The 12,433-nt window shown below is 38.8% G+C and overlaps 1 protein-coding gene and 1 non-coding gene across 4 annotated transcripts; both read left to right on the forward strand.

Annotated features, from left to right (window-relative positions):
- Positions 1-11,050, forward strand: LOC102304433 (protein phosphatase 1 regulatory subunit 1B). 3 transcript variants are annotated; one of them, XM_005919665.3, is made up of 5 exons: positions 1-367; positions 6,732-6,815; positions 7,631-7,709; positions 9,597-9,716; positions 9,823-11,050. In XM_005919665.3, the coding sequence occupies exons 1-5, from the start codon at positions 272-274 to the stop codon at positions 9,933-9,935; spliced, it is 492 nt and encodes a 163-aa protein (XP_005919727.1). In that variant the 5' UTR covers positions 1-271; the 3' UTR covers positions 9,936-11,050. The 3 variants fall into 3 exon arrangements, with proteins under 3 accessions (XP_005919727.1, XP_005919728.1, XP_042075640.1); XM_005919666.3 differs by having other exon boundaries at positions 9,826-11,050; XM_042219706.1 differs by having other exon boundaries at positions 7,634-7,709.
- trnal-aag lies at positions 8,629-8,710 on the forward strand. Its single transcript has one exon. It is a non-coding gene; the product is annotated as a tRNA-Leu (tRNA).
- Positions 11,051-12,433: the final 1,383 nt, after the last annotated feature.

The following is a 12,433-nucleotide window of genomic DNA, read 5'->3' on the forward strand; positions in this document are numbered from 1 at the left end:
AGACTGGCGGGGAGGCGGGGAAGAGGAGCTGATCGCTGCTGTTAAACGGAACTCCAGAGACCAGAGGATCGCCGGGACAGAGAGAGATGCCGCTGTTTACTCACTGACTTTTGTCAAGTATAAGCACTTTACTGCAGTTTTTCCACAGGCGGTTCCACTGAAGCTGACCTCGTCTGGACTTTAGGTTTGTGCGCTCGGCTGCGGAGGTGACAGGCGGGACTCGTTGCTGCTGCTGCTGCTGCTGCTGCTGTTCCCCGCAGAGACGGAGGTGATGGACCGAGAGGCAGACGCGGATGCGAGGAGGAAGATCCAATTTTCCGTGCCTTCCTCCGTGCCCACCCAGCTGGACCCGCGACAGGTGGAGATGGTGAGATCTGAGGGAGTGTGGCTGTAGCCTACACGGATGATGACAGTGGTTGTGGAGATGAGTGAGTGTGTGGAAGGATTGTTAAGCTCAGGCTGGGTAACTGCATCTGTACATTTTAAAAGTAAATATCTAAGACGTGCTCGCCTGCAGTTCCATCATTAATGATTCTACAGGGGCATCAGTGCTTAACACGGAGGCTGACAGACTGCTCTAGCAAGACTTTGCAAAACTGTGTTTTGATGTTTGTATGTTACTCTGTGGGCAGCAGGGTATGGACAGTGCTGGAATTAAGCAGAGCTCTGCAGCTACAGATTTTTTTTGGAGTCCTTAAAGTTGATGAGATTTCTTTGCCCTTCTATCCGAATGGAGGAGGAAGAGGAGGAGGAGGAGGAGGTGAGGGATAAAGGACCATTTGTGGCATTAAAAATTAGTTGCGCCAGAGTAATAAATCCTTTACCACACACAAGAAGCAAAATGTAGAAGGTATTACTCATACGCTCGTGGAGGTGGTGAGCATATTATGTAAAGTCAGATCCGTTATCTGTTGCTTATGCTGAATCATCCCAAAGCGAGCGCTGGTCAATGCAAACAGTGCAGAGCAGGGTGAAGAGGGAAGGTATTATGCTGTACAGTATGAGCAGAGATGTTCATATGTTATTGGTGGTGTTAAAGACAAGAGCCCATAAAGGTCACAAAGTTGCCAATGAGGTAATATTTGGACACAAAAAGCAGCAAATGACAGGCTTATCCATTCCTTGTGCAGGAGATGTTCATTTCTTCAGTCGCTCCCTTAAGGGAAGTTTCACTGGAGACCAGGTGCAGAGTAAGAAATGTTCTTTTTTTTCCAAGTAGGAGATTTGAAAAATTTCAAATGGCATCTGTTTGGAAAGCTTGTTTCAGCCTAATAAATCAATAAGTTCTGGGCAGATATTTTCTGCTGCATCTGCTGTTTACAGCCCACTCTTGGTCTCTGGGTTTTCTGTTTGCTTGATTCATACCCTGTCCAGTACAGAAGGGATCATTTATTTGCTTTTCTAAGCAAGCCCATGCACAATGATGGCACAATTCTGAGTGATATTTTAATTTAAATACAGTCTGATGCTAATCAGTTGCTATACTCTACCTGATAGACTTGTTCACTTCTTCACTCGTTTTGTCTATAAGATGCTCTGGCAGTTTTATCAGCTCAGATCTTAGTAAGATTATGGCAATCTTCCTCCACTGATTAAATAAGACTGCAAGAAGCCAGAGACATTATATATCAGGAGGACCCTGAAGAAGCACATTTCCTTCAAAGTAGGAGTAAGGTTACAGGGCTTCATTTTCTGTGTTTCTGAAGCCATCACGTCACCAAAGTGACCATAAGTCTGCTGGAACAGTGTGCACAAAATAATAATCCTCAGGCATCTGTTGATGAAAATAAGAGGGACGAGATCAAACTAAGGAAGTCCTGCACACACAGAGATACAAGGAAACAGTCTGAGGAGATAAATATTCACCTGCAAAAAGAGCTTTGTGATCTATAGTTTTGGAAAACTGTATCATAATCTTCGAATTTCTTCTTTCTAACTGACCAAAAATGCCCTGTGGTCATATCATGTGGAATGAGACTTGTAGGAATGCTTAAAACCACAACTCTCATCGATAACTTAACCCAACATGTAGCAAGTCCTTCTGGGAATGGGTTCCTAGCTCGAAAGACCTTGATAGCACCTCATCGGCTGAATTTCTTGATCACTTTTTAAAAAGCTAAACTAGAAATGACCGTCTTCGGCATCAGTGTACACACACATAAAAGGAAGTGATTTCAAATTCATACATACAGTAAAAGTGACACAACAACAAGTAGAAAAAGAGGAGATTCAAATGCTGTGAGGCCAGACCTCAGCAATGACTTATATTCAGCAAATTTCCTCTGTAAGGAAGTCTTGTACCCTGGCAGCGATCCTAGTAATGACTCAGGCAGTTATTTTGACAGTTTTTTTTTAAGGTCCCATGAGTGAAAGAGGAGAGAGTAATAACTTTAAATCCAAAATTGCAAGAGCATAATAGGCAGTCAGAGCTGATTTTTTTTAATGCTTAAAAATAAATTGTGCTTACTTTGATTTTAAAAGCATTTTGATTATAAGTTACACCTGAGCTACACATGCACAAAGTCACATGATATTTTGGCATCATTAACAGCTCTTCCAGTGTGCCAACAGAGCACATCAGAGCACACACAACATGCTAATTCATGTTATGGACAATATCAGCTTGCTTACCTAAATCTTTCTACTATGACAAGTAGATGAGCTGCCACCAAACAGTCTTGAGCCTCTACTGTATGCATGTGTGAGTGCAACAGCATGACTAGTTAATACGATCTGTCTTGTAATACTTCTGTTTCCGTCCAGTGGTGGAATTTGCTTCAAAAAACAAGTGGAGAGCTGCAGGAGCAGTGCTGAAGTGTATTTTTTCTTTTCTGTCCTTGAGATTTTGGTTTACTGAGGTTTTAGGTTCCAAGAAGGTTGTTTTCACTTTTGATAGCCACCTTCTCTTACTGTCTTGTGAGGTCTCATCAAGAGTTTCTTGTCCTTTTGTGGTCCTTGAGAAATGCCGCCCGTCGATAGCGACTGAAACATCTAGAATAAATCAAAATAAAGGCAGGAATAAACGGAACACATTGAGCTGGAAAGGGAAAAACGGCAGAAGAAAAGAGACAAAGATAGCTGACAGAAGCCGAACAAGACACTCAAAAGGAGGAAAATCATCAGCCAAGGAGACGACTGATTAAAAAGAAAGAGATTAGCTGTGGATGACTGAGGAATGAATCAAGGGCGAGGGCAGCTCCTGCCAAGAGCACAAATAAAAAGCTCTAAAGTCTAATAGGGTCTTATTCTTACAAACCCAGCATACGCACCCCTGTTAATCATTAATGCTATTTACAGAGTGGGCTGATGGCTTAATATTGGTCTTAATATTGGTAAATCTTCAGACCTAGATGAAGTGACTGTAGCTGACAAAGGGAGGTGGTAGCAGGAGAATAAAATAAACAAGACAGTTCCAGTCTTCCAATGGGAAGTTTCTATTTTCAAGTGCATTAATTGTGTTTTCTTTAATTTGTGTGGGTTCAGCTCCTGTTCTCCACTATCCAGGCCAACGCTACACAAAAAAAACAGGTCAAAAGTCCGAAGTCATGAGTCGTGTTGTGGTCAAATCAAGTTCTGCAAAGGATTATTCCCTGAAAAGTGTTTTGTGTACACAGTTTTATACTTTTAGTGCATGCATTTAATCATTAAGCACAGAAGTTATTTTTGCGTAAAAGGCTTTTTAGGTCACTACCCCCCACTCAGTGTTGTCATTGTTCATTTAAACATCCAGTATGACGCATTGGAGTTGAATGTTATGCAACTAAAGGTCATCTGACCTACAAAAAAATGGGGTGTGGGATTAATGATTTACTACATGACCACTAAACTTAGAACCCATGCTGCTGCTTAAATTTGCCTTTCTAGACGTGTCTGTGTTTTGATGGTAGCTGCAACAGAAAAAGGCTTCTTATAACCCCAAAGCATCGATCAACGAGTTCCAGTAACATTTAAAACACATTACATTTCTAAGTGGATTGAAAAATATGATCAATAAGTTGACCTTTTCTGGATATTGATAAGTACAGAGTAAAGAGTTAGCTATTTAAAGGAAATGTTAGACATAATTCATTTAGAGAGGTTTCTGTTATGTTTTAAACAAGCCCAAACTTCTTTAAAGAACTCTCCTTCTGCTTTTTGTTTTCCAAATTTTTGTCAGACCCCTCACTCAGTTTTGTGCGTTGCTATCTTTATTGTCCCTCTATCAGTATCCTAATCCTCAGCCTTAACCCTATGCTATCAGAACATGTCAGAGGGACTTTGTCCCCTGAAAAGTCGCCTCAGAAGTCTCAAAAAGCAATCAGGGGATAAAAGATAAATATCATAAAACCAACAGCTGATGTCAAAAACAAACTTTGCATTTTTTAGGGTTAAGGTTACTTCTTATCATCAATGATAACATGATAACTTGGACCTCACTGGTTTAAGACATTATTGGACCAATAAAATGCATTTTCAAAAAACGCTTTGGGTAATACAGTTTTTAAAAACCTGAAGAATAGAATATCACCTAAATAATAAGGTCCATATTATAAAATACAATGTTAAAATTATTTATTATTCTAAAATAACAAACACAATAAGCCCAGCATGTGAGGAGGAACTATGAAACATTAATTTGTTTCCAGTGAAATCAAACGTCCACTGCAGCCACACTGAGCAATCAGTGGTATTTACAGGAATTTCAGACATGCACAACAAGGATCTGATGAAAATAAAATATGTTCCCTGCAGGTGCTTGACCTTCCGACTACAGTGTTAACAAAACATAGGCCACTATGTCTGAAGAGGCTTTCAGACAGGTGCTCCAAATGTGGTTTGGTCCTTTGGCCCCACATGCCTTTTTTCCCCTCCTGAGTGCTGTGTGCACATGTTTTATGTGTTTATTGGATTGCCACACTCATATTTTCATGTTAACACATCTTTAACCTCTAATAGGATGCCCCCCCCCCCCCCAAAAAAGGGGCTGCATATTTAATTCTAGTGTGTGACTCATGAATATGGATGAATGCAGTGCACAAAGGGAAGCAGAAGCTGTGAGAGTTACTCCAGAGTGAAAGCTGCCCACACATTTCAATGCCTACACTCTTCGCTGTGATTGGCTTGGCAGCCACTTGTATCTCATAACAATGTTATCACCATCACACATCACAAAATAGAGCCGGCGATGAGTATAGTGTGTGTTTTCCATAAATAACAAGTTATAAAAATAATGGTGAGAAAATGTAATCAATCTAATTACAAGTAAAAATTCTATGAAAGGACACAATAAGGATCCTAACAGTGTTATATTATTGGATTTTTGCTGTTTCTATAAAATAAATTCTTAATTGTGCCTACTTTATTTAGTGTGGAGCAGATTTGTAAATATGGTATTTTCAATCAGTAATTTATTTACCCAGGTGTTATGTATTTTGCTTTTGGATCTTTGAAACCTGGAAATGACCTTAACAACTCTGCTTTAAAATCTTAATCTGAAAACTATCCAGAAATAGTGCATGAAAAAGTACATTATTTCACTTTGAAATGTTATGGGAAAGTAAAATATAAACTGAAGGTCCAAGAATACAAGAGCATTTCTAATACAATGTATTCACGTGTCACAGGAGGTGACGAATACAGCAAAATTTTGCCCCGTGGCCTCAAATTGCATCTTTTTGAACCAAATTAAAAGTTAGAGAGTTCATTTACAAGTCATATTACTGACAGGCTTAGTTTTGTAATGCCCAACTATCAGAGGAATGTGACAGGTCGGGATATGCTGTAGATAAACACTCATCGGACACTTGCTAGTACTGAGTTGGGCCCTCTTATACCTTCAGAACTGCCTTCATTTTTCGTTGAATAGACCCTACAAGGTGCTGGAAAATACATGTGGTCATAAAGGGACAGACACACTCAGCAACAACACAGAGGCGGTGGCGTTTGAACAATACTCAGTTGGTACTAAGGTGCCCAAAGTTCTTCTTCTGCTCTTCAATGCTGCCTTGGTTGTAGCAAGTTTTCATTTGAGTTACTGCTGCATTCCTTTCAGCTCAAAGCAGTCTGACTATTCCGCTCTGACCTCTGACATTAACAAGGCATATTTTCTTTTCATAGTCTCTGTAAACTCTAGTTAAACTTAACTCTAGTTACTTAAATCATCTTTCTTCAAGAAACGTAAAGAAAGGCTTGAACTTTATTTCCGTATGTTTTTATGCATAAATGCACTGTCATGTGATTGGCTGATTAAATATTTGCATTAACTAGCAGTTGAACAGGTGTGCCTAACAATTTGGCAGTTGGGTGTATATTTAATGTTTTGTGTGTTTTGTGGTTACTTTGACTCTCCCTGCTTCACACATAAAAGACAAGGAGATGAAGAAGTACCGGCTGCCTTGTATGATGGAGACATACTGTAAACATGTTACAAAAGAACTGTGATTTCATCCAAGCGATAGGAACTTGTAGCAGAAAAGGAAATAAATTTAAATAATCCTTATTTAGATTTATTTATAATTTAAATAATCCTTCTGCCTTCTATCATAAAACGTAATCCTCATTCACAAACAAGCTGGACAGTCTCTTGAATGTTGTTGCATAATGATATGCATTTATTTTTTTAATGCATCTAACTTTCAAAGAACAAGTCCTCTGCATACATGCCATAAACCACAGTTTAGAATAAATGAATGCTGATTATTGAAGCAGTGAAGCCCTAAAGAAAAAAACCTCTTGTATCTCTCTTTCTGCAGATTCGTCGTCGGAGGCCGACACCTGCCACGCTGTTCAGATTGACGGACCCACCATCACCAGAAGAAGACAGCAGCCCACATCAGGTAGATATGCATGTGAATTATACAAGTTAAAGATCCAGCAGTAAAAGGTTTGAATCAAATTTCAACGATACAGTAGTCATAAGTTCCAAAAGACCACAGTACAATGCAATCGTGGCCTCTGAAATAATTGGAAAGGTGGTGTTTCGACTTTCTATGTGCATTGTGAATGTCTCTTTAGTTTTTTTTGTTATCATTAAGCCCACATTTTGCTATTTAAGTCAAAGTTTCAGGTTATTATGTCAAAGTTTCCAGATAGGTATCTCAAACATTTCACTTCCTAACTCAAACGTCTGAGGAAAGAATTAGAGACTGAAAAAATAACTTTAATTTCCAAGTTATTAAATTGAAATAATAACTTGAAATTTTGACTTATTGATGATGAAATTTTTTTTTCTGTTTTGAAACCAGCTTCTACATTTTCAAGCTGTTTCTAAAACAGCTGCAGAAAAGCTTTCATAGGAAATGTCAAATTCGATTATTTACATTATGTACATTACAGTGACAACTAATTCTGCATCTTCACTTAATAATGCAACAAATATGTGAATAAGTGATGACGTTTTTATTTATGCTTTACTCCATAATTACCTGTTACAAGTATGAAAGTGCTTTTACGTTTTGTTTTATCTTTTCATTGACTATTGCTGACAAACCTGCACATTGTGCATTACTGCCTTTCTGCTCTAATCCTTGCAACTGGAAAGGAGCGATTATTAGATTTCTTATATTGTATCATTTGTTTGAGGCAACAATAAGACAAAAAAGTGTTGCGTACACTTTTAGCTGTAAACCCTGGTTTGCATTTTTTATTTCAGCAGTGGGTTCTTGGGGAAAATGGAGCTTTGAAAGCCAAACTGGTTCACATGTCAACCTACCAGCCGCCATCTCTTAAAGGTAAATGAACCCTGACTCGAATCATTTTGTGTGTGTTTTTCCCTTGTACCCACACACTGGTTTTTCTTGTTTATATAACAAATGACACCAAATGAAAGAATTTGGGAGACCTAATTCTGCTGTGGCAACCACCATGTGGTCTCTATCTGTCTGGACTACGCACATATCCAAAAACCACAATGAGAGTGTGTGTGTGTGCATGCGTGTGTCATGTAAGATTAGGAGCAGTGGCAGCTGTGAGTCTGTTCTGGATCATCCTGGATTATAGAATGGCTGCACAGCTGTAACACGGTCTCACCCACTCGCTGGCACATGCACACACACTATCAGATGCAACCAGAGTCACACAGACTTAAATACACACAAAAAAACCAACTCTGTTGTTATAAATATCTATACAACATACGTTTTTATGCGTCTTCTATTTTGTGGAAATTGTGGCTTTGGCACCTGCAGTCATGACAGTTGCCACTCATCACTTTGCTCGTTTTATTTGAGTGATGTTTAGCATTTATAATTTTATATAACAAAAAATTTTTCCTTTCATAAGACATGCATGTATATTTTAAAATTGAAAATCCACATTAAAAAAATGTAACAAAATTTTAAAATTGATTTTTACTTTATTTGAATAGCTCAAAAGCTTCATGAGTTTGTTATATTCTCATTGCTTCATAGAACATTATTTATCTTTACCTTGGCATTAACTTGTTGTCTCTATATGCAGATGACATAGTCCTTTCCTGTGGATATTGATCATTAGATAAATTTTCATATGTTTCTTTTAACAAGACATAATAGCCATTTGGCGTGCATGCACTAGGACACATTATAGGTCCTGTTTCGAGCTGTCAATGAATAACCTCCACTCATCTGCATTGTACTTATAACACATTGCACCCAGTGGTCTGCCAGCAATGGTAGCGTGGCCGAGCGGTCTAAGGCGCTGGATTAAGGCTCCAGTCTCTTCGGGGGCGTGGGTTCGAATCCCACTGCTGCCAATGCACATTTTCCAGAATTTCTCATACAAGGGCTATTCTATTTTCTCATACATTTGCAATAAAGGGCTATTCTATTTCTATCTAAAGAACATTTCAAAGAATCGATTAGGATCCTTTTCATGATTCTTATTAAAAGAAAAAGCATAGACACAAAAAACTCAAGTGCGTCCTTTGGCATAACCGAATCTCTTACTAATTCATTAAACTCTTGCTTAGTGAATAACTGGAGGACAAATGAACTACTGGATAATGGATCTTCAAAGTCTGAATCTGCATCTGGAGACAAAACATCATCAGATCTTCTTCCTCATCAACTAACCCAATAAAAATCAGAGAGGGTATTTCATTTAAACATGGTACAGGTCTTATTGTAGATGGGAGGTTAGGGCAACTGATAGATGATTTAGTTTTGGAAGTTCATCCAGAAATATTAACTAAACAGTGGTAGTCATCAAAATGACTCTGTGACTCCCTATATACCACTGGAATACCAAAAACCCAGCCTCTTCCCCTTAGTAGAATTACAACACACACCCTGCTCAACTGAATGAGGTCCACATGGCTGGTTCTGTTCACCCAGTTTCATACCAAAATAACCAAAGGATCCTGTTATAGCGGTAATAGAGCAAAGGGGATATCATTTGTTAAGTCAATCAATCAAAGCCAAAATTAGTAAAGAGCAAGTGTTAGATTTCACACACATTGCACACAGTTGATGTGTAACATTACAACTCTAGATATACAAATCCAAACACAATAATCTCTTTTATCAACCTATTCTTTGTCCTCTAGAGGACAATGGACAGATGATTGGAAAATGTGGTATTTTTGTTAGTAAAATGTTTGCAGTGTAACTTCATTCATCATAACTGATTTGTATTTTCAGCTGTCCAGAAGATGGCACAGGCCCATTTGTCCTCACTTGACATGAAGTCTGTAGACACAGAGTCCTCTTCAGGGGAAGAAGAGGAGCAACATGATGAGGAAAGGCAGCAGAAAGCCTCAGGTGGGTAAGCTAGGATAGGCTTTCCCATTTTTGGATTTTTGCTGGCAACTATACCAAGTATGGACACTTACACTTTGGAAATTTCTTTTCATGTTGGATCTAAAAGAAGAAAGCAAGGCACAGAGGGATCAGCGTGGTCTCCTGGACAGTCTGACAGAAGGTCATCGCAACAAAGACAAAGAGGATGCCAAAGAAAGAGAGGAAGGAAATGCAGAATGACAAATGAAGAGAGCCCTGATCGAGACAGTTTTATGATGAATCAATATGCATAGCACATGTGTGTGCCGTACATATGCGTGTATGGATATGTGTATGAGTGTGTATTAATTGGGTCTGTAGGTTTGTGGAAACATACAGTGTAAAAGAGGAATGTGGAGAAAAAAGAGAAACACAACAGAGATTATATGATGAAGGTCAGAATATCATTGAGCTGACAGAGGAAATCTTTAGCTGGAGACTTGTGAAGGAAACTGTGTCGCCGTCAGCCAAAGAAACGAGGGCTAAATTCCAATCAGCCAAGGACGCTGCACAAGAAATATAAGAATAGCTAAGAACTCTCGTATTTTCACAAAGCATTCATTAGTTCAAAAAGGTGTTTTGTTTTTGTTCTGTTTTATTCACTTTGAAGGTCTGGGAATACTGTGAGACATCTGAGTTTGAAGAATTAGAATTTAAATAGGCTTTGTTGACATCATGTAAAAGGGGCATGAGCTGAAGTGACACGGGTGCTAAATTTACAGTTCACGTCCGATTAGAAGCAAAAGAAGTACATAAAAAAAATCAAATGCCAAATGTCACAGTGGGTAATGAAGATACATCTGCAGCTAATGTGTGTGTTGTACAAATGCACAAGATTATATTTTGTATGTAGTATCTGTGCAGACAGTAACAGACTGCAGTGCGATGACCATAGCCAGTTTCAACTGGATTTTAGCTCAGAAACTGTGACACTGCTTTCAGAGTTATGTCCATCTCTGAAGTTTGCTTTCCCCAGTCTTTCAGACATTTGTCTGCAAGGTCAAGAAATCAAAAGACGGAGGATTACAGACAAATTCAGCGCAGTCACAGTAGACCAGATTATATCCTAACAGATTAATCCAACTAATCACGATAATGCAGCAAACTGTTTCAGGCTAGATATTTTAAACTGGGGTTTTTTGTTTTTTTGTAACATGGAGATTAGCGGACATGATATGTTTGGGATGCCACACATGTTAGCTTGATAGTGAAATAAAATCTACCTGATTTTCAGAAACATCACATATGAAGGTTCATTCATGACCCTGTACATAAACACTGTTTCGTGCCGGTTGATAATAAATCATTTATGAGGCTGTTGGTGTTTGTGTGTTTGTATGCCTAATGCTTCTTTTCCTTGAAAGACATATTTCATTTGATTTTTATTCAAACCAAACCATGTCACCATATTTAGGCCATATGTAGCTTAAGCTCAAACATTTTTTTAATGTTTGTGGGATTTAACCAAGAGTATTTGTGTTCTTTATCAGCACTCACCTGCCAGTTTATTGCGTTCACCTGCTCAACTGCTTATTAATGCAAATATCTGACTAGCCAATCACAATGCAGTAACTAAATACATTTAGGCATGTAGACATAATCGCGAAGACCTGCTGAAGTTCAAACTGAGCATCAGAATGAGGAGGAAAGATGGTTGATTATAAGTGAATCTGGATATTTCATAAACTGCTGATCTACTGGAACTGTCCCATGCAACCATCTCAAGAGGATACAGTCATGGTCTGAAAGAGAGAAAATATTCACTGACCTGCAGCTCTGGGTGAAAATGCCTTGTTGTCAAACAAAGTTTACAGAAGAACATCACTGAGTGCACAACAGGTTAAAATTTGAATCAGATGGTTTACAGAGACCACACCTGTGCTGTTACTGTCGGCTAAGAACAAGAAACTGAGGCAAAAATTTGCTCACCATGGAAAAATGCTGTCTGATCTGATGAGTACTGATTTTTCAGAATCTAGTGTAAACAAGCCTGTATCCAACCCGTTGATGGTTCAGGCTGGTGTGGTGGTGTAATAGTATGGGTAATATTTCTTGCCACACTTCGGGCCACTTTAGTATCAATGAATCCTTGTTTAAAGCCAGAGCCTACCTCAATATTGTTTTTGACTATATCCATCCTTTTCTGCGTACCCACAGTGTACCCATCATCTGGCTCCTTTCAGTAGGATAACGTGTCATGTCACAAAGCTCAAATATTCCAAGCCTGGTTTGTTGGCATGACAATGAGTTTCCTGTACTAAAATAATCTCGACAGTCACCAGATGTGGGAGGAAAAGTGGTACCGACTACACAGAGCCCCAGTAGTAGAAGAGAGCGTGTAAACCCAGAATGAAAAGCTTTTTCTTGCAATTTTTTGCCCCTAATAAATATGTGCTACAATTAAATTGCTTGAATAAATTAGTTGGGTGAATGAACTTTGATTCCTCAAACGTTCATCACTTACAAACAAGCTGAAGGAAGCCAGCTCTTTCAAAACAGATGTGACCAGACCATAACTAATGGGTTAAGAATGGTTTGGCTATTACCAGTTGTTAAAAACAACTTAACTCCAGGAAACTCAAGGTCCTTAATTCCAGGAACAGCCAAAAAGTGAAGCAGTGGGAGCTTGTGTTCTCATCTATATCGAGTGCAGTCTCAACCAAAAGCTTAGCACTACGCTTTACTGTATGTTGGACCGC

Source organism: Haplochromis burtoni, unplaced genomic scaffold, assembly GCF_018398535.1.
Source record: "Haplochromis burtoni strain Fernald_Lab_line unplaced genomic scaffold, NCSU_Asbu1 Contig_37, whole genome shotgun sequence".
Taxonomy (NCBI): Eukaryota; Metazoa; Chordata; class Actinopteri; order Cichliformes; family Cichlidae; genus Haplochromis; species Haplochromis burtoni.